We start from the raw sequence: 22,308 nt of genomic DNA, 5'->3' as shown, positions 1-22,308 counted from the left end.
AACTTATTTTTATATTCAAATGCTGGTATTTTTTTGTTAATGTAGTTGAAACTTGAAAATGGAAATTGACATTCTTTGATTTTTGTGCTGTAATCAAGTAATATATGTTCCTTTTACATTGTTCCTCTGCCTAAGTGAAAATTTCCATGCGTTTATTTGTCTTATGAATGTGCATGCACAATGTTTATAACTCCTTCAGTGTATGAATTATTTGAAACCTCAAATACTCTCTCACCCAAGGTAGGGTTACCTGGCAATGTACATAGAGTAAATAGTGCTTAATTAAAAAAACATACGAATTCAATTAAACAACATTTTGAAATGAATCGAAAAGTTGTTGATGAAGAATTATACTACTAGCAGGAGACAGCAACAGTGTTCTTATATTAGGGCTTTGTTATTATTTTTCTTTATTCCGAATATTTATACAGGGCCACTTTAGTGTTGGAAACACTATTATCAATGTGGGTCCTGCGTTTAGAATGCATACATTACGTATTCAACGGCATTACCTACCCAATTTCTCTCACATGGTATGGGTTCACCTGTAGCTGTCGTAAAGACACCTGGTAAACATGCCTGCTCTGTGGACCGAACCAAGGACCTTGTAGTTACGAAGCAAACTCTATAATTTCAAGGCTACGTGCCATTCTCCGCGGGCTATACTTTTGCATGGACGTGGGCTTGAGATATGGCATAAAGGTTTAAAAGTTTAATAATATTTTTGTGTTTCTAATGTAATTAAACCGAAAAATGCATTTTGTGTTACGATACATGTTCTTCATGTGAATTTTAACATAAACCACCAAATCCAGTTTCTAAAGGTTTGACATGGTATATTCTTCCTAATAGGTTAATTACATTCATAATATTAGTATAAGTAATACTGCGCATTATCTTCCTAAGTACTGCAAAGATGATGGATTTAGTGGGACTCGAAACCAGGACCTCTCGTTTGCCGAACGAATGCTCTACCGATTGTGCTATCGATCCAATCCTATCTGTCTAGCACATGTTGTAGAGCCAGGATACTACTTCATTGCGATATACCATGAGGGCGAAACATATGTCCTCTTTAACACATACCATACCTAACACATACCAAAATAGAGATATCACCGAATGATGCATAATCGAATAATCGGAGTTATGTTTCGTTAAAAAACAACAAGAGTGGGTATCGCATCTAAGACAAAGCGTAATATTTTATCTTGCTACTAGAAGGCTAAAATGACCAATCTTAAGCACAGATTTACACCACATCCCTTGGATGAATATTTAAAAACAAATACCAAAAAAATACAAATTTTAATACGCTTAAATTTAATATTCGACAACAACAAAAAATTACAAAAATCATCCTGCATCATATTTGTACTCCATTTCCCTTGATGTTAATATTGTTCAGAGTTATTAAATTATAACAAATATGCTTTAAAAGTTAAAACGGCTAGTTTCAACAACAGGAAGGTACAAAAATTTGTTAATAATAGGAGTAAAGATGTAACGTTGAAATTAATGAATAATGTGCACCAATTGATCTCTTATTATTACAAGTCTCGATCGTATTCCAGCCAGTACTCTTATTGAAACTAGATCATTTTGCAAAGTTTGTTGCAGATTTTGTGCTTCCTGCACACTAGCAACAAGCCCACAATTTAGTCTTCGATTGACGATTTCTATGCGTGTTTGAAGTTGACTCAAAACCCCGTCGATTTCTTTTATCTGATTATTGACACCAGGCAATTTTGCACTTGCGATAAAAGCATTGAAAACTGAAATATAAAGACACAAATATGTAATTTATAACATCTAACATTTACAAGTCACTATTGAGTAACATTTTGTTCGATAATCTTTCTTGCCTTTGTAACATTTCATTAATCGTGCCAAAAGAAGACGTGATCACAATTTGACGAAAACCAATGTAATTACTATTTCACTCACATGGAATTATTTGATTGCAAACCACTATATTTTCGTTCGCAGATGCTATCAGACTCGTTATTGGTGGATCAGCTGGTGTATTAGGAACAGACGGTATGTTCGTGCAATTAAGTTGGGCCAAAGTCCCTGTTATAATAAAACATTGAATAAACAGATTACACATTTTCCTAAATAATACATTCTCTCCAAGCAACTAGACTGTTATAATGTTTTACGTAAAAAATACCTGATGCCAAACACAGCAAGACAGTAGAGATGTAAACGCAGGGTTTATGCATTGTTGCGTGAAAAATAAAATGAATGGTAAATCAATGAAGAATAAGTTATCTAAAAAGAAATAATCTTGAAGATGAACAATTCAGGAAGCATTTAATAGATTTATGTTACGAGTTTGTCACTTTGTATACCTTGCTTTTAACCTGAATCGTCTTCACTTGATCCTGAGAGCTTCTCTGTGATAACATTTTGCATCAGCCAAGCTTTTATAGCAACGTGTTGTTAGGTGGGTAGAACGAAACACCGCAAGGGTGATACCTTGCAAATTATAATTTGCCGAACACATTAGGTCTGTTTGTATACACTATAACAGAAAAAACATTGTAATTTGCTTTACCAAGAAACAGCCTCCGCAAATTCTATTATTTGTTGTATAACACTTGATCGATGATTTAGATAGCGTTCTCGTGGCTCCAATAATGATATCAACCCTGATATAGATTAGGTGATAAGAAGGAAAAGAAATTTTTGGCAACAAGTATAATGATAAAAGTTGTTAATTCTTTTCTAACAATTAAGATTATGTAACATTTATCAATTTTGCGCAAACAGTTTCTTAAAGCTTATGTAATATAATCTTTAACGCTGTAAAACGCAGTAAAAACTGCAAAAATCCACTAAATCCAATCCTTGAAAAGTTTAATACGCTTAAAGTAAATTATAAAAGTCGAAATATATTATTCTTACTAAGAGCAACACATTGCAGAGTATTGGTTCTAAATTCTTATTACTTTACCCCCAACTTTAAAATTCATGAAGTAGATTTAATAAAGCTTTGTAATGAAACTGGATTTAAGAAAAGCCCATTTACACTTTACAATATATTTACTATATATTTACTTAAATATATAGTCACTTTTTTAACATCCGGGAAATTTTTGTTGTACTTTATCAAAATATATTTAATAACGCAAATTCACAAAATTCGCGCTAATTTTGTTTTTTGCCAATTTAATAAGGCATCTCTTGAATTTTGCATGCAAGTACTCACCGAATTGCATTTTGTTTTTTATAGCCTCTATGTATTTGCATCAATACATACATCGGAGGAACACTATCGTAGAAAAAAATTCTCAGTTAGACGTTTCTTATTATACTTGTATGAGGAAGTTTAAATATTAGTTTTTAAATATTTTTATTGATAAGGAATATGTCTATGATACCTCACAAGTGTCTGTGCCTTGCGATCAACAAGGGTTAAGTTTGCTGCAAAATTAAATTGTTTTTAAACGTTCACGAGAAATCCTTTTTTCTTGACATCTGCTACCTGCATTTTGGCATTATCCATGTAATAATACGCCAGTTCCGTGTTCCTGTAACAGGCAAAGTGAATGTGTTGTTTTTTCTAAAGAAACAGCCGCGGTAACATGTCACTTTCGCTAAACTTTCTTTTTATTCTGTCTTTTGCGGGCTTTTTTAGTTTGATTTAAAATTTTTTGTTTTAAAAAACTCACGTTTAATTTATTTTCTTGTTCTCATAAAAACCTTATTGTTATTTCTCTCATTATTTTGCTGTTTTTTTATTCGGTATACATAATGTTTTTTCCACGGGACTAAATACTAGTGTATTATGATATGAACAAGAGCAATAGTCCAAATTATTTTCGTCAGCTCAAGTTTTTAACGGACCAAGACGACGAAATGTTCACAATAGTAAGATGGTTTTTTTAGAATAATTTTTAGCAAGTAGCAATTACACCTGCTCAAACAAATCAAGAAGGACAAATGGCATGCTTATGAAACGTGCCATAGAAAGCAATTGGAATCATCAAAATGATTTGATATTTAAGTTAAATGTTGACCTTCTTATTTCAAAAAAAATTTTTTTTGAATTACGTTTTTCTTACATGCTATGGCTTATGTAATAAAAACCTAATTTAGTCCAAACAGCTCTTACATAATACATCGTACGGTGTTTACGAAAATATATAAATGCGATAGGGCAAATGAAATAACAAAGTAATTACCAAATCATTGACCACCATTCATGTAGGTAATCCCTCTTATATTTCTATAGCAACCACCAATTATTGCCTGCATTACGAACTTAGGAAGTAAATTAGGAAGTAGGAAGTAGGAAGTTGATATGAAATGGATCATTATGTGGAAACAAAGTTTGAAATAATTTTGGGCTCCTGTTGTTGAAAACTTTAATCACACATGGTTTAAAAGTAAAAGAAATTTAGAGATTTCGTATTTCAAACTTTTCGTTCCATAGCTTTATAAACTTTTGTTAAAATAATAACCTAGTATATAGCCTATGTGCATAAAATCATAAACAGACAGACAAAGCTCAATTAACTTTTTATTTTATTATATTAATGACACTGTTATGGTGGTGCTACGTTTCCAATTAAAATAATTGTTGTCAACATTCCAAATATAGTTTGGCTAAACTATCAATTAACTAGTAATTATGTAAACATCACGTACTGCCAGTTGCTTAAATATTTCACATCAATTGAATATGGTACTTTACCTAAATGTCATATACAAAGAATACTAGTTTAATTAATATGTTTAAGCGAATTAACACGACAAAAAACAATACAACATGATTGCAATGAACAAATTTAGTTACGTGACAACGTATTTAACGTCTCAATAATAAGGCGCTAGGTGTGTTTGTTTGTGAGGGACAAAGATAAGATGCAATACTTCCTAAACAAACGAAGTATAGTAATAAGAATAAGTGTTTTGTGCGCTACAACGTTTGTTTAGCGTTAATATTTTTTTACTTAGATTTGTAAAGCAACTGCATTTCACTTGCTGCTTTAGAAATGATGTTATGAAGATCGATTTTTCGCCCTCGCTTAAATAACTAAAAATAAATTAGGATAAATTCTGGATCTGGAAATGCTAGATTAACCTGTTGTTTCTCTTACTGTGTGCAAAAACCCAATATTTTTGTAATTCTTTTGTTCAACTTACCAAGTTCTATACAATAGTCGTAGCTGTCAGTCTATGTAAAGTCTTTAGTACATACACAACCTCCCTGACACTATCCTACCGAAGTAAGTGAATAAAAGTCATACAGTTAGTCATCTGTAATAATTAAGCCTCTGTAGGCATAGTGCATGTGTTTATTCTTCTCTAAAATATCCTAAAGTTGTTTCTTACTACCAACGGCTCATAACCCTGTGCATTATTCTGGTCAGTTGTTTTTGCCACACATACCAGATTTAATCGGGCAATAAGGCTTTTATTCTACATGTTTTTGCTTTAATTTTCCAGATTTTAGTCTATTCTATTCTGTGTTTTTATTTTACGTGTTGTATGTATACAGTATATGGTATATATTTATAGTTAATCTTTTATTTGGATGTATTTTAACCAGAAAAACCATGTATATTTTATAGAACTCAAATAAATAATAATAAATTCTGTTTTTTCTTATCCAACGGCTGAAAACTCCTTTAAACCATAATATTTCGTTAACATTTGACGTTCACTCCAGGCCCACGATTTTATAGATTGCTTTGACTAATCTGCTGTATGAAATGAACAAAATAGATAAACAAATTTTAGAGTAATTTTTGTGACCAGACGAGTCGTTGATGATGCAATCCAAATATATTCTCAATTTCTTTAGTAACTAAATGGGTTTTTAAAATTTTACATAAATTTATTCAAACAAACTGCCGACGATGAGTGTGATTAAAAACACTACATATCATTCCCTTCCCTCAACCTATCAATTCCTATAACTCATCTGCAACAATTTGATGCATGATAAAAAACCCTTAGCAAATTGAAATATTGATTAAACGTTTGTTTCTGATTCTTAGACTGTGATGATTACATAAGTGATAAATATACGTGCAGAGAATATTCCCATTATTTAAATTGGAAAAGTGATTGACGTTATGAACCAATAATTATTAATTGACTGAAACGTAATACGCGTGTCTACACACGTCAATTGTGTTTTTAACTTAACAGAAGTTAACATACATTAATCAGCTTAGGTCAACCAACAAGAAGAAGTTTGTTTCTTTATAGGTAACTCATTTAAAAGAAGTGTTAAATATAATCCGTACAAAATAACCAGAGAAGCAAGATAACGCATACTCATATCTTTTATAGTATTTTAAAGATTAAGTTAAGAACAATGTTCACAAAACTTCATATCGATTTTGCCTGCCAAAAGGAAGCTTTTTTTCTGTTAAAGTCAGCATAGGCAAGCAAAATACATTTCTTGCCATCTTTTTAACTCCATAAATGTCATAATAGTACTTTAACTGCTTATCATTAATTCTCTAAGGGTTATTTTTGGATATTTAGGCCTGAAAATTAACAGTGTAAACTAACGTTCGCTCTGGATATACAAAAAATTATAGTAGAAAGGTGACGAACGTATGGCAAAAATATATGATAAAAATGCTTGGATAAAGAGAAAATAAAGAAAGAAGTATTACAAAGTAGTTTTCTTAATTTTAGACACTAAGGGTATTTTCTTCTCCTTGACGGTGTAACAGTGATTGTTCGGGTGCATCGACATGCAAACAACTTTACATCACATGACGTAAATATCAGGTGATCCCTTGAAATGCATTTATCGTTTTTACCTGAAAATGATTATTAATAGAAACAAAAGGCTAATATGGCATAAATAGAACCATATAGAATTAACGATTAAAAAGCATCTCTTTATTCCTCATGTGATATCATATATGCCTAAAATCTTATCCTGTATTTCCCATCTATTTCATTTAAATGCATTTATCGTACAAAATGTAACCTATCATTTACAGTAGTTGTTAGTGTGAATATTCGGGATAGAACTCTAAATTTAAATATGTTTTAGGGTATCAAGCATAGTGTAACTCACACCTATTCACTCCAAGGTATTTCAAACATATCATGGCTGTGGGCAGATTAAGTGGATACTTATAAATCAAAGGTGTTTTTAAAATCAGAAATGCTGGTTAGATGGTTGGGCAGTGTAAAACTCTGATTCGATAAATGAAGAAAAATATTGTATCGCCCAAAAAATCCCAGTCTAAATTATTAACACAATTACGCTCCAAAAAATGTTTGTCCCATTAGTAAAAAACTTGGCATACGTCATACGTCATACCAGATGAATATTTATATACGCTAACAATTTGAATTGTTCTACGACGACAATTATTATTCTTTCTAGGCAAGCTATTTTATAACGATAGGAATGAATTACGTGCGTAAAAGGGCTATTAACGCACTGTATCTACAGATCTTATCGTACATTTTAAATTGATTTGTTTACATGATGTGTCAGTTACATAACACACGAACAAAATTGGCTTACATTTCCTGTGATTGGGATGTTTGCTGGTTTGATGATACAACGAATTTCGTCTAGACTGTTTCCCACCTAATAAAATTAAATTTAAATTGTTACATTGTAACAAAAATTGCATTAATTATTTTGTTTTTCTCGTTTAAACGTAAAAAAACTATAAAAGGAACAGATCAGGAAATCTATTCACAATCGGCTTGAAGACAACACAGACATTAGGTAAGATATACAATATTGTGCAATTTCTTTAATAATGGTTGACAATAACTTAGAAAAGTATAAAAAAATGTTTAATGTAATTATTTACCTAAATATTTTATAGGATCAATTTCTGCTTTTTAAATTTAAATCAAATCGAGATATCAAACATGTATAAAGTTGGTTTTTGGATCTCCTCTGTACTGCTGTGCTTGGCATCAGGTATTTTAAATTAAAATGATTTGATGTATTTTAAATAAGACGTATAAAATTCTTTCATTAAAAATTCTATTTTATTTTACACCTAATATAAATTTCATTTATAGTGTCATATGCACAAACTTCTAATTCTCTTAATTGCACCAACATTCCTAATGTCCCAATAAAACCACAAGATGCTGAAATTTCAGCAATCTTGTCAAGCGCAAATGAAAATATCGTGGTTTGCGACAACATCATCCCATGTAAGTATAACTTAAAGTTGATTATTTTTTTTATGTATATGCTGCTTGTTAAGGAGTGATCTTCTCAATTCCTATCCTGTAAATTATAGACAAAAAATATCAAAAAGTTAAAATATTTGAAATTTTAGATTGAAGAGATAAATTAGTTTAATTTTTTTAATCAAATTTTACGCAATTTTAACTTTTTTAATTATAGTCCTGAATCCTTTCATTGCAAGTCTCAAATTGACTGGTGTCCAGCAGCAGATAAATCAAACTTGCAAGTTAATAGATCATATTACCGTTCGACTTGAAATCATCAACCGAAGACTTGATTGTGGACTTGTGGCAAGTGTACAAGAAGCTAGAAGTTTGAATCTAATGCTGGGAAATGATCAAGTTTCAAACAGAGTATTGAATGGCGTGAAAACCAGACTTCTTGTTATCAAAAACCGACTTCAAGTTATTATTACACCTCCTGTACCTTGAAGTTCTATAAATGTATTTTTTTGTAAGCACTGTTTGTTTTAAAAGTGAAAAGAAAAAAAAATCCGTTCACAGTAAACGCTGTTATATTTTGTGTGTTTCTTACTTTAAAGAGGTCAATGCAGAGCAAGAAGCTTGCAAATTCAATGAAATTTACTTAAAATTGAACTACTAGAAGAATTAGACCACAAGGGAATTCTTTCATCAATCTTTCCAGTCTCCAAATTATATGGCGATAGATCAGTAAAAAATTCTATTAATGGTTTTGGTAATCTTTAATATTCACATGTAGCATACATTTGTTCAAACAGGAGCCAATTGTGTGGAAACGTATATTGAGTATTCATCACAAACTAGTCGCGTATTATAACAACCGCGCAGGAAATAACAATCCACATTACATTCGAAATCTTTGGAAGCGAATAAAAGGTGTTGTGCTAGCATCTTCAAATTATTGACATTTGTTAAACTTTAAGTCTAACAATGCAAGTTAAGATATCATGTTCTTAGCCTGTTCTGTGGTCATATAAGCACTTATGGAGACAAAATTCATGATTTTTAAGGTTGCTAGCAAAAGGTAGTTTAAAGATTGTAGACAACGCGTTAATTGAATGTAAATATATTATATGTGTTTCAAAACAGTTTAAATAGCTTACGCCACCAAACCCATTAAAATTTACAAATTTAAACACATATACCCTAGTGAAAAATTACTTAAACTTTGGAAAAAATGAATTAAAAGTTATTACAGGCAAATCAACTTCACCCAATATTGATATTTCCAATTTTTAAATGCATAACAATTGACAATAGCATATTCAGCATGCCGTTATGCATGATTTTTTTAAACTGGCGATACATTAAAATGGATAAGACAAGCTATAATGCACCACTTCGTAAATTTTGAAAGGTAAGCTGTATTTTGTTCAAAATTAAAACCAAATAACTATTTTGTCCTTAGTAAGAATGAAAAACCATTCCCTGGATATGAACAACAGACAAAACCTGTGGCTCAGTAAACTTGTGTAATTTTCCACGGGCAAATGACTCGATTGAAATGCACTAACTTGAAACAACAACAAACAAACTTACTCCAGCGGACTTGGTCATATGCGATGTCGAAAATTTATATGATGCTAGAATGTTATTCCCTGCAAGGAAGTATGACTTGGTTGCCTGCCGAAATCGTCTTATCAGTAGAAGGGTTGTTTAAACTTCCTTCTTCCCTTCTTTGAATAATTACTACTGAAATTATAATCAGTTAAAAATGACAATAAAAGTTATCTTGATTATGGTAATCATAAATCTGGCTACGAAAGCAAAATTATGTCACGGAAGCAATAGTTTAGAAAGTTTGTTGTTTAACATTTTCTTTCACATTAATTTGAACGTGGGTACACAGTTATTATTAATACAGCATAAATTGTTCTGCTAATTTGTGCTACAGGAAAATACACTACAGAAAAATACTACCGGAGGCTCAAATTATAATTCCGGAATACCAGCTTGAAAGACCGATACGTTGACCGATGATAATATTTCTTAGCACCGGTAAATAAATACTGTGCTTATCAACCAATATCTATCTTACAAATGCGTTGCGCTACACTGTAAGTTTTGTGGGAGAGACAATTAAATAAATTACAAGACAACAACTTCTTTGTAAGCTTTTGCAAGCGGTCATTTAAACTAAGCATGAAACACATATTGCGTACTAAATATTAGTCTATTTCCAACGTCCTTTAATAATTATCCTATCTGTTATGTAACAAGAACAGAGCTAAAACGAATTTTTACAGAGTAAGAATTTATGTATTTTCCGCCTTTGCTGTAACCTTAACTGGGAAAGTCGTTTATTTAAAACCGATTCTAAGTAAAATTATAAATTTAAATGGTATTCATTATGTAAAGTTCGAATTTAATGTATGATGCATAGTTATGGCGGCGTGTTTTTGTATATATACTAAAAGCAACATACCATATTATATAAAGGTGAGAGAAAAATGACTCAGCTGTTTATGTTTTATTTTGCTGCTTACTGTCTAAAATATTTTGTGGTAGAGATTGCGCGTTACTTACGACAACAACAACCACGTGATAATTTCCTACGGAAAATCAACACAATATGATTTCCTGACTTTACAATGGTTTCCCCAAATATTTCTTACAATTTATCAGCACATTAATAGATATAATCCTACGAAACCCAAGTATATAGCAGGTAAATTAATTTTAGGAAATTAAATTGTTTACCGGCAAACTTGTTTATTAAACAGGTATCGATGCGGTCTGAGCCATTTCCTTCTTTGAACAAAGAGCAATTAATATTTGTAAGTTTCCACGCAATATTGCGCATCATAAAATTTTATTCACTACGGGGTAAATTATATGGCAAAGACACAATTTTGCAACATCATGTGGAGGGAACAATTAAAATTACACTTCCTAAATGTTCAGATTTTGCTTAGCAGTAACATGTTTTTGTCTAAATAATAGCGTGTCATTTTAAGATTTTCGGGTAAAAACCTTTTTGAAAGGGAGAAAAAACATTTTATTTTTTATTGAAAAGTCACAAACATGTCACAAAAATTTTCATGCGCAGTATTAATTGCAGCAATTAATTTTTGATGCGAAATTAAACCTATTTATTTTGTATATAGCTAGGCGGACAATGATAGACTCATTGTGGAGATGAATATCTAAAATTCAGGATAAATACACAAAAAGAAGGAACCATCAAAAGACCTACGTTATATGTATTACCATATGTCTAGTGACACATAAGGAGCACATAAATCTTAGGTGATTGTCATTATCTATTATCTGTTACGTAAGTTAAACAGCCCGAATGTAGCGCAGTGATAAGAAAGATAAGGTTTCAGCACTGATAAAATCAATTTTTATTATGAATCATTCAGTGAATGACTTGCCTATCTTTCAAAAAGAATGTAACATAATCTTGTAGCTTTATTGGTATCGTTGCCTATATAGTTCAGTTCATGGGTAAATCGTTTCCATTACCCTGTATAAACGTTTGTTAGATTAAATAACTTCGTTTTCACAGGTGTTTGTAATTCGAATCGGGTTATATAAACGTGATCTATTACATTGACATTGCAATTCCTTAAGTATCACAGATGTTGTACAATTTATTGATAATGTTGAGAGCCTAAATACACAAAGTTAAAAACGTTCCAATAAAGAAAACTACTTTTGACCCTTAGATAAATCCATATGCACCAATTTATTAACAAGAAAATTATAATAAAATTACAGCTGTTTTTCTCTTGTTTGTGCTTCGAAAAGTTAAATAACTATATAATATTCTGTTCTTCGACACTGTATAAACTGCTTCTTGCAGGAATATTGTAGTTATGAATAAAGGTATGAATAATGCTATATGCGTTAACTCGTATGTATTTAGCATTTCAGTATAGTGACTGTAGATTTCATCATTATTCCTTCTAATAATTTAGAATTTAAACCGAATTTTTTGTAGTGTCACATTATGCGGCAAGAATTACATAATTTTGTTACATTCGTTACTCTGTGGCCAATTAAAATTATGTTTCGATGTGATAATATTGTTGGCGTAAATCTTTTTGGTTAAAAAATTGTTATAAATCGACCTAAAATATATTTGTTACTTCATTTTAAACAACTTACATTCTATTTAAATTTATGTCACCTGTTTTAATGATACATGGATTATAAATTGACTTTGTTTATATTGTTTCCTACTTTTCCAGCCCATTAATTTCAGTAGAAAATGTTAGTGTGACGCAATCATGATTTTCAATTTCATGAAATTGCTGAGTTGTTTTTTTTCACTTACTTCTAAAACAGTATACAAGCACATGCTTTGTAAGTCAATTCCCAATCGTTTTAAAGTCATTGCAGCAGATAGGTAAGTATGAATGTTAAAAACTCCAAATAATATATGGTAGTATCCAAGAAAAAAGAAATTATAGTGTTATAATGTTTTTCTTAACTATTTTTAAGGTCATCCTCTTCACTTTAATATATAAAATCAATTCCTGGCATCAATCATGTATCAGACTCCTTTATTGATGTGCTACGCTTTGTTATGTTTAGTATCAAGTATATTGACTTTATGCCATGCGACAACACTGCAATATAATTTTGTTGATTGAATATGTACTTTCATCTTACATTTTTCATAGCGTCATATGGGGAAAATCTTAATTGCACTAACATTCCTGCTGTCCCAACAAAACCACAAGATGCTGAAATTTCCTTGTTACTGTCAGAAGCAAATGAAAATATCATGGTTTGCAACAATATCATTCCATGTATGTTAATTTAATTTTTGCCAATGTTCGCTGTAATCATTATTATCTGAGCAAATGTGTTTTTCACTTCTCGTATTGTGGCTTTAAATATAGTTTTATATACCATAACAAAAAGTAAAAAATTACATATGCTTTTAAACATAGTGCGAACGCCGCTATTGCAAATCTCAAGTTACCGGGCGTAGAACGGCAGATAAATCAAACTGGCAAGTTGATAGATCATCTTAACGCTGGACGTGAAATCATTAACCGAAGACTTGTTTGTGGACTTGTGGTGAGCGTACAAGAGGCTACACCTGCACTTCCCTGAATTGAATAATTTGTAATTTTATTATATGTACTCTTTGTAGTATAATACATTGAATATAAAGTACTTTTCTGCAAAAGTTATTGCGTATTTTGCTTTCTTTAAAAAAGAAAAGTGTTTTAAGTCGTCTTTAAAATTGGGAAAATGGCAAAATGAAAGCCACTAAGAAGACAGAAAAAGCGCCATTTTAGCTAGTTTTTATTCTTAAGTCACGCGGTTAGCTTATGAGGCTGTATTAACAAGCGTCAAAACAATGATAATAAAGTGTCAAACCACAAGTTACAGAAACATTGGAACAAAAAGGAACATAGTTGACTAATTTTCCCAAACCTGCGTCGGCGAATTGAAATATACTATATCAAAAGGCATTTAAACCTGAATATCTTTGTAACTGTTTCTCAAAAATACGTGATTCTATACATCATTTGATCAACGTCTCAATATATATGGTATAATGGCAACAGGTAAACATATTTGTTAATTTTTTCTTTAGCGCCAAAAAGTTTTTTCAAAGGCACTTGATCCTATTTATTTCTTTATCAGCGTTTTTGCATATTACAGGCAACGTACACACAAAACATTTTTGTATACGCACTGTTGACGTCATCAAAACTCCTATATCTTTCTAAGTTTTGTATTTTTCTTTTTATTAAGAGGAATTTCCATGACCTTACTTGTCATATGAAAGGCTACGGGCGTGCAAGCTATCATATTTGTAGTTCTTCCAGTATTGAAGTTAAATAGATCACTAATTCCATTACTGTAGGATTTAGAATACTCCCTCACCAAAATCAGGCTTAATAAGGAATGTACATAAAGTGAATATTACTTACTTAAAAACGCTACGTATACAATACTGTTCCGTTGAGCTGAGTCAACTTTCCCGTCCATTAAACACCATTTTGAAAGAGATAAAAAAAATCTAATGATAAATTGTACTACTATTAAAAGATACAAATGATGTATAAGAATATCAAGGATTTTGTGAGTTAAAAAATGGCATAAAGTTTTAAAAGTTTGATAACATTCTTGTGTTTCAATTGTAGAAAAACAGACCGAAATTTGGATTTGGTTTTGTTATACATGTTCTTTATTTGGATGTTAACATAAACCACCACTTCCATTTTCTCCAGATTTAATATTATATTTTTTCCTAATGTACTGATAACGTCTAAAATGGTGCCAATGCTGCATTGCCTACTTCACAATGTGTTACAGTATGTAATGCGATACTTTTGCTACGAGCTGCTAATTGTTTATAAAAACTAATTTTATTTGGTCCCATCTAAGCATAGTAATCAGTGTTAAGACACACGCCACCATGCACCATGGTCCATGTTTCTATGTCGAACACGTTAAGGTCAACTTTCTGATAAATAAATTATATAAAAACGTTAATAATAGTTTGACGACAACATACGGTAACATGTTCCAAATAAAAAGTTTTGTTTATTTTAAAAACTTGCTTCCTTGTCCAGTAGCATAAGCACGAAACATGATTTAAATATAATATATACTAAATCATCATGTTATTGTGTAAGAAGCAACTGTACGGACAATGCCCAAACATTCTTGGGTCGATTATTGTGTTGTTTGTCCCTGCTACCATCTTAAAGTTTAGATAAAGCAGGAGTTTATGGTATGCACTGCTGTTCGGTATGGGGTAGATGATTTCATTCTTTGCAGAAATAATTCTATGAACAAGAAAAATACTACTTTTAAGATCTAAAAATTGTAACAAAAAGCAGGTGCTAACAAAGGATTATGACAATATGTGAAAGAAAACTGAACAGATGTGTGGTGAAAGTAATGTTAAACGTGTATGCACGTCAACAAGAATTCATGTTTACCTGCTGTTTTAAAACTAAAATGAAAATAAGCGGAACTGTAACGCTATAATATGTACTTAAACATGAAAAATATGGTGTTTTGTAGCAATGAATATAAATATTCTCATTATCTTCGGTTTACTTTTCTCTGAAATCGAGACAGTTATTACTTTGGTAATAGGTTTTTCTACCAATAAAGTTATTGCTTTAGTAATAGGTTTTTCTACCAATACAGCATATTTTCATTTTGAAATGCCATTTTCTTTTGATACATTTTTACCTTGCCAAATGCGCACTAAAACACCTTTTTCTGGATGAATGTAAAAGAGTATTTAGCAAGAAAGAACGTGCTAGGAAACAGAAGAAATTAAAAATTCTATTTACAATACAAAAATACCATGCTTGAAAGGTAAACATTTAAATTCAGAGTATTCATGGTGAAGAAGATTAATTAGGCCGTCTTAACCAGCTGTAAAATTACGCCCAGCTTTAACAATTCTTTAAAAGTTTCCCTGGAACTGCAATAACAAATAAAACTGTAAAAAAATAAATACGCTTAAGGTAAAGTTGTAAGGTTAATATATATTATTCTTGTTAGAACCGATGGAGAATCACATTCTATTTACATATCGTAGTTACATGAGATATTCCATACGCTCACCACCAAACATATTGTACGTTATTTGTTCAAAACTATCATTACTTTAAGTTTTTCTGCGTTTCTAAACAATTTGATCAGGTATCGTAAATCAAATAAAAAAGGTGAAATACCGCCTTATTCCAATAAATTAGCGATCACATGCTTGTAGCACCTTATAAGAAATAATTAAACTATCGCGATTCAACACAAAATTAGTTACAAAATGCATTAAAATAACGCAAATCAGGAAGTTAAAGACACTGTACAACCAGTTTCTCTTATTCATCATCAAAATATTTACGATAACAAGCTGCCTTCTTACCTACCTTCATCGCATCACATTACAAAGAAAAACGTGTGTAACTTTTAAGGCGAAGAAGAAGTAGACTAAACACAGCCTTGGTATTGTAATAGTATATTTTTGACGGGTTGTAAATTAAATAGTAACTTCTTTTTTTACGTCCTGGATATATATATCCGTTACATATAAACAAGTTAATTTTAATTCACTTGAATTCACAAATTTTGTGTTAACGTTGTAGTTCGTTAACATCCTTCAAAGTTGTAGCTCTATTTTTTGACAAATTTATTTCCTAGACTCATGAAATTATTAAGTCAACTATTGGATTTTGCAGGTAAGCAGTTTATCACATTGAGCTTTGTCGTTCAATATATGGAGGATCCATACACTTATTCCGCTCCATAGGACAGACTAGGAATATTGCTGAATAACTTCGGTTATAGCTGTACGATGAAATTTGAAATTTATTTTTCTAAATAATTTTAGTCACAAGGAACAAATTTATAATGCCACACATAAGTTTTTGTACCTTGCAATAAAAAAGAGCTAAGTTTGCTGCAACATTAAATTGTTGGTATATATTTTAAAAAAAGAAAAAAATACTCTCCTTCTTCTTATCATCTGCCAACGGATATTAAAGACTTTTAGCATATATATTAATATGAGAAATTTGTCAATAGTCCATATCATTTATCCTGTTTAGTGTTTTGTCGAACAAAGGGACGAAATGTTAACTTTAGTAGCTAGAATATGGTGATACCTTTAGTCTTCTTTTTAAGGGAAGGTGACGGGGTAGCAATTACACCAGCCCAGAGAAATCAGAGAGGGTAAATAGAGTGATTGATGTAATAATTTCAAAAGGGACTTCTTTAAGAAAAAGAGAACTTTTTACTTTTTTCTTACCTTTTGTTCAGGGATATGTTTTTACAAAAGAAGAGAATTTGCTTTGAAAGTTAAAATGCAGACAATTGTCATTTTTTTTATCTTGGCATTTGTTTTCCATCCATTTAATACTAAATGTACAAATGTTACATAACTGTAATTAAATTTGAACATTCTCTTGCAATTGGAAATAAGGTGAAGTCATGAAATTCCTAGACTATGAGTCCTCAACAACAAAAAATGTCAATACAAGGTTTACTCAAAGAAAATATCTGTCACACAATGTGCCAAATATAATATTTTTTGAATTACGTTTTTGTTAACATGTTATCACTAATGTAATAGAAAGCTAATTTGACCCAACAAGCTTTTACATAACATATCGTACGATGTTTTCAATAGTAAATGCGATAACGTACATGATGGAATAACAAAGTAATTACACAATTGTTTAGCAGCAATCAGGTCGGTATTACCTATTACATTACTATGACAACCTGATTTTAATGTCTTACAAACTGAGGGAGTAAATAAGGAAGTAGGAAGTGAAAAAATGGACTATTGGGTGCAAATAGAGTTTGATATGATTGTATGCTAAGAACTTTAAGCACATATGTCTTCTAAGTAAAGGAGATTTGGAAATTATAGTTAGCGGTGTCAAATAACTGTCACTCCGGATAATCAAGAAGTTCTAATACGATGTTGACCATCATAAGATGCAGAAGTTCTAATAAGAATGCATGAATATAAAATGTAGTGTCCTTAAGCACATTTATGAGAAAAATATTCAACACTTAACGTGTTGCTAAATGGGAGACTGAAAAGAAAAAGGGTGGTTTAACTTTTTCATTTATTTCACGAAAATAAATTTAAAGAATTTTAAAAAAAAAGAGAAAAACATGACAAAAAATCAATTGTCATTTTATTTCGTTTATTGGTATTCGTGAAAATGGAAATATATATTACGAACATTTTGATAAAAGTTCTATGTTCAGAATGATTAGGAAATACAAATAATTGATTACAACCTCGTGTTAGACGATTATGCTTGTGCCAAAGACAATTTCCGTTTTTTTGAGTATTAAGATATTATTGTTTAGGTTATTACCAAACTAGTAAAAATAAAAGTTTTCTATTTGGATGTAAAAAGAAAGAAAAAGGGTAATAATACGTGAATATAATTATACAGAATTAACGATTAAAGAATTGTTCATGCTACATTGCATATGCCTAACATTTTGATTCTTATCATTTTGTATTTCTTATCGCAGCAAAATAAAAAGAAATATACACGAAAGCAGAGGGGGATGGTTGTTATCTTTACGCAGAAATGGGTGGCCCTATTTGTTCGTAGGAATACACAGGATAAAACTAGCTTCGGGAGAGGTCTGATTGAGTAAGGACTGGAAATTTATAAGGCAAACCTGTTTTTAGAAATCAAAAATGTTTGCTCAGAATTGATTAATTAAAAATAGGTTAAATCGTCTAAAAAGCCTTTTATCGCCTGTCTGAATTAAGAATATATTTGCAGTGATAAATTATTGCAAAATTGGTAGGAAATTTGGTATACGTGCGCTTGGGTACGCTAAAAACTCGAAATATTCTGCGACATAAGTTATAATTTTAGGCAAATTATTTTCATGATAGGGATAAATTACGTGCTGAAACAGGGTTATTAGCGCACTCTATCCACAAATCTTATCGTTCATTTTAAATTAAAATGTTTATATGTGGTATCTGTTATATAACACATAAATAATATGGTTTAAATTTCCTCTAATCAAGATGGCTGTTGTTTTCGTGATATAACGATTTTTATCTAGAAAGTTTCCTGTTTCTTACCACCTAACAAAATTAAATTTAAATTGTTACATTGTAAAGAAAATTGTACCAATTACTTTGTTTTTCCCATGTAAACCTAAAAAACCTATAAAAGGTACAGATCAGAAAATCTATTTACAATCCTCTTGAAGACAACACTGTCAGCAGGTAAGATAACAGGTTAGCAATAACTTGGTAAGAAAAAATATTGTTCTTTCTAATGTTTTACCAACATATTTTATAGGATCCATTTCTGTTCTTTGAGAAATTAAAGTCAAAAGAGTATATAAATCATGTATAAAGTTGGGTTATGGATCTGCTCTGTACTGCTGTGCTTGGCATCAGGTATTTTGACTTAACGGAGTTTTCGTGTTTCACAAAATGACTCTTTTATTAGAAGATAAATTTAATTTCACTAAGAACAATATTTCCTTTTTTATAGTGTCATATGGACAAAACCTTAATTGCACCAACATTCCTGCTGTTCCAACAAAACCACAAGATGCTGAAATTTCAGCAATACTGTCAAGCGCAAATGAAAATATCGTAGTTTGCGACAACATCATACCATGTAAGTATAACTTCAAGTTAATTCAACTATTTTTAGTATGCACTACATGATAAGGAGTGACCATTAAATTTCTTATCTCGTGAATTAAAGACTAAAACAACAGAAATTCTAGAAGTTCAAGAAACGAACTGTTCAATTTTCTGGAAAAATCAGATTCTTTGAAATTTCTGGGACAATTGTAACATAAATGTATTTCTTTTTTTATTGTAGTCCTGAATCCTTTCATCGCAAGTCTCAAGTTGTCTGGTGTAGAGCAGCAGATAAATCAAACTTGCAAGTTGATAGATCATCTTAACGTCCGACTGGAAATCATTACCCGACGACTTAATTGTGGACTTGTGGTAAGCGTACAAGAGGCTAGGAATTTGCAGCAAACGTTGGAAAACGATCAAGTTTCAAGCAGAGTATTAAACGGCGTGAAAGCCAGACTTATAGTGATCAAAAACCGTCTTCAAGCTATTATTACACCTGCGGTACCATAAACTTATAAATGTATTTTTCACGCCCACTATTTCTTGTAAAAGTAAGAAGAAAAAAAAAATCCGTTTACTTTGACCTCTGTTATATTTTGCGTTTTTGTTACTTCAAAGTGACCAAAGCAAAGCATGAATCTTACAAAGTAAGATTTTATTAATGGGAACCCTAAATACACAATTACAAATTCAATGAATGGTATATTTAAAATTATAATATTAGCAGAGCTGGACCAAAAACTCAATCTTTCCACTCCCCAAACTTGACTTGATGTGCGTTTTTAATAAGATTTTCAATGGGGATAGTTCAGTGTACAATTCTAATAATTTCTTTGTTTAAACCGGCTACAATTTTGTGGAAACATATTTAATGTACTCAAAACAAACTCGCCACGTATTCCAACATGCGCGTAGCACGTAACAAACTACATAACATCTTAAGTCTTTTGAAGCGGATAAAAATTGTCATGTTAACATCTGCGAAATATCGAAACTTTGTAACAAAATAAGCTAAGATCCCATGCTCGTAGCCTATTCTGTAATTATTTGTGAAATAAACTTTGTATGTTTCAGATAGTGTTTATAACCACTTTTGAAGACCAACTTAAAGCTTCGCCACGTTGCCCTCAAAATGTATTTCAGATATTTTAGGCTGCACATCAGTAATAATATTAATTCTAAATTCTAAAACATAAACCCTTGGTGAGAAATAAAAAAGCTTTTGCAAAATACGTGTTGATCTTGGTTATGATGAATAACGGGTTAGCGGAGAAAATAACAAATCAACTGTATCAAGTATTGGCGTTTCTTAGTTAAAAATACAAAACAATATTCAGACACAGGGTAAAATGTGATTTTCTAATTTTTCTAAATGTATTGGTATGGGTAAGCTAAACAATAATGCACCATCTAAATATCTCTTTAATAATATCCGTATTTTACTTCGTACTAAAGAAGAACAAAATAGCTGTGCACACGATATTTTCGACAGGTAAGGTGAATTTTTCCACAGATTAACGACTAGTTTAAAATGCATTAATGGAATAGAAAACAGAACCAATGTTGCAGGAACTTCATTACTATACTAGTCAATAAGGCCCGTGGAAAAGTCTACTAAGACAGAAGGACAATGGAAAAATAGGTTGTTTTAGATTTTTTGCTGACGTCAGCAATGCAAATACAAAATAAATAAATTTAGAAACTTGTTTTCATATTTCCTCAATGGGAGAGCTTAAAGCGCTAACCAAGAAAATGTATATGATCATGTGCTATTGACGAACGGTTAAGAAGATAAAAAGGTTCAAAAATTTTGCTGACGTCAGCAATGGTCCGTCAAAACCTTAAAAAATTTTTTAAGAAATTTTTATATCTGTTGCCTTCATCGTAGATATCTTGAAACGCTGATAAAGAAAATGTATAGGATCGTGTACTTTTGACAAACGGTTGCAGAGATATTAGGGTTTAAGGGTTTTTTGATGACGTCATCAACCCGTTCATTCCGAAACGGATTCGGGAATCCAGGTTTGGAAAAAAATACCAAAATTGGCCCTAGGTCGTCCCTAGTTACCCACGCGGTGAAGAATCATCGACGTCACCACCTCGTTTCCAAGTTATTTGGCCTCATAGTTTTAGGTGCATTGCAATGGCTTCATTAGTTTAATATAGGATATTGACGTTAAAGTAGTGTTATTTTCGTTGCGACGTAACGTCAGAAAATTTAAAATATTACAGATGCATTTTTCAGCAATTTCAAAGGAAAATGAAGACATCTACTCTGCCTGTCACAGACACACAGACAGACACACTTAGCGTATTATTATATAGACTAGCCGAATTCTCGTGGAAGAATTCACGGAATCTCTTACTGAGTCCTTTTGAGGGGGTGCCAAATAAAAACATAGAACTCAGTAATTTGAATTTTCAAAACTCACATTTCAACCCCGACCCCGGGCTCTTTGTCTCTTTTATAACGGGATGGCAAAAAGAGAAAATAGCCCTGGGATCAAGGTTGCTCACAATCTGCATTATTCTATGTTTATAACCGCTGAATCAAAACGTCTAAAAATATAAGCATGTGCAACAAAAAAATAATAAAAAAAATTATGAAATAAGAATGGAAAATGTCCAAAAAAATCAAAGGCGTCTAACAACCGTTACGTAAAGAGCGAAGTACGCAAAAACTATATACTTGCTTTGCCATTCCAGAAATACACCAGGGGAAAAAAGGATACCAAACATTAAAAAAATCCAACATTTTTCAAAGTCATACAAAATCAGCTGTTTAGTCTATTGCAAACGGCAAACCTTCCAAAGTTATACTCCAAATATAAGAAATTTATAGTTGAAAACACATAAAAGAAAAATATAAAAACTTGAATCATTTTGTATGTTGTATATCTACGGAAACATTTCAATCCTAAACATTAAAAGAACAGACCCAAACTTATAGTTAAGAAAATCACGCATGAAATCAAAGAAGATAACAATGCAGCATTTTCGAATTTAAGAATCGAATGTATTTCAAACGGCAACGTAACAAA

At 31.2% G+C, this 22,308-nt stretch overlaps 3 protein-coding genes across 3 annotated transcripts; 2 read left to right on the top strand and 1 right to left on the bottom strand.

The window, feature by feature from the left end:
- Positions 1-788: 788 nt before the first annotated feature.
- LOC130629426 (uncharacterized) lies at positions 789-9,856 on the bottom strand. The gene is made up of 5 exons (XM_057442650.1): positions 9,724-9,856; positions 7,514-7,579; positions 2,174-2,527; positions 1,948-2,073; positions 789-1,775 (listed from the first exon to the last, which is right to left on the bottom strand). The coding sequence occupies exons 3-5, from the start codon at positions 2,223-2,225 to the stop codon at positions 1,516-1,518; spliced, it is 438 nt and encodes a 145-aa protein (XP_057298633.1). The 5' UTR covers positions 2,226-2,527; positions 7,514-7,579; positions 9,724-9,856; the 3' UTR covers positions 789-1,515.
- LOC130629310 (uncharacterized) lies at positions 7,548-8,700 on the top strand. Its single transcript, XM_057442534.1, has 4 exons — positions 7,548-7,723; positions 7,827-7,924; positions 8,029-8,166; positions 8,363-8,700. Exons 2-4 carry the CDS (start codon positions 7,873-7,875, stop codon positions 8,632-8,634), a joined length of 462 nt encoding a protein of 153 aa, XP_057298517.1. The 5' UTR covers positions 7,548-7,723; positions 7,827-7,872; the 3' UTR covers positions 8,635-8,700.
- Positions 9,857-18,868: 9,012 nt separating the features above from the next.
- LOC130628399 (uncharacterized) lies at positions 18,869-19,863 on the top strand. Its single transcript, XM_057441718.1, has 4 exons — positions 18,869-18,892; positions 18,969-19,069; positions 19,167-19,295; positions 19,506-19,863. Exons 2-4 carry the CDS (start codon positions 19,018-19,020, stop codon positions 19,775-19,777), a joined length of 453 nt encoding a protein of 150 aa, XP_057297701.1. The 5' UTR covers positions 18,869-18,892; positions 18,969-19,017; the 3' UTR covers positions 19,778-19,863.
- The last annotated feature ends 2,445 nt before the right edge of the window (positions 19,864-22,308 follow it).

Source organism: Hydractinia symbiolongicarpus, chromosome 1 (assembly GCF_029227915.1).
Source record: "Hydractinia symbiolongicarpus strain clone_291-10 chromosome 1, HSymV2.1, whole genome shotgun sequence".
Taxonomy (NCBI): domain Eukaryota; kingdom Metazoa; phylum Cnidaria; class Hydrozoa; order Anthoathecata; family Hydractiniidae; genus Hydractinia; species Hydractinia symbiolongicarpus.
Note: the sequence above shows the minus strand (reverse complement) of the source record. Positions and strands in the feature narration are given on the sequence as shown.

Bases quoted from the DNA above. Each gene is read 5' to 3' on its own strand.
- LOC130629310 (XM_057442534.1), top strand. From the start codon at position 7,873: ATGTATAAAGTTGGTTTTTGGATCTCCTCTGTACTGCTGTGCTTGGCA. The intron at 7,925-8,028 runs GTATTTTAAATT...TTTCATTTATAG, and splicing joins ACTGCTGTGCTTGGCATCAG to TGTCATATGCACAAACTTCT. The intron at 8,167-8,362 runs GTAAGTATAACT...TTTTAATTATAG, and splicing joins TTGCGACAACATCATCCCAT to TCCTGAATCCTTTCATTGCA.
- LOC130629426 (XM_057442650.1), bottom strand. From the start codon at position 2,225: ATGCATAAACCCTGCGTTTACATCTCTACTGTCTTGCTGTGTTTGGCA. The intron at 2,074-2,173 runs GTATTTTTTACG...TTATTATAACAG, and splicing joins CTTGCTGTGTTTGGCATCAG to GGACTTTGGCCCAACTTAAT. The intron at 1,776-1,947 runs GTGAGTGAAATA...TTTATATTTCAG, and splicing joins TTGCAATCAAATAATTCCAT to TTTTCAATGCTTTTATCGCA.
- LOC130628399 (XM_057441718.1), top strand. From the start codon at position 19,018: ATGTATAAAGTTGGGTTATGGATCTGCTCTGTACTGCTGTGCTTGGCA. The intron at 19,070-19,166 runs GTATTTTGACTT...CCTTTTTTATAG, and splicing joins ACTGCTGTGCTTGGCATCAG to TGTCATATGGACAAAACCTT. The intron at 19,296-19,505 runs GTAAGTATAACT...TTTTTATTGTAG, and splicing joins TTGCGACAACATCATACCAT to TCCTGAATCCTTTCATCGCA.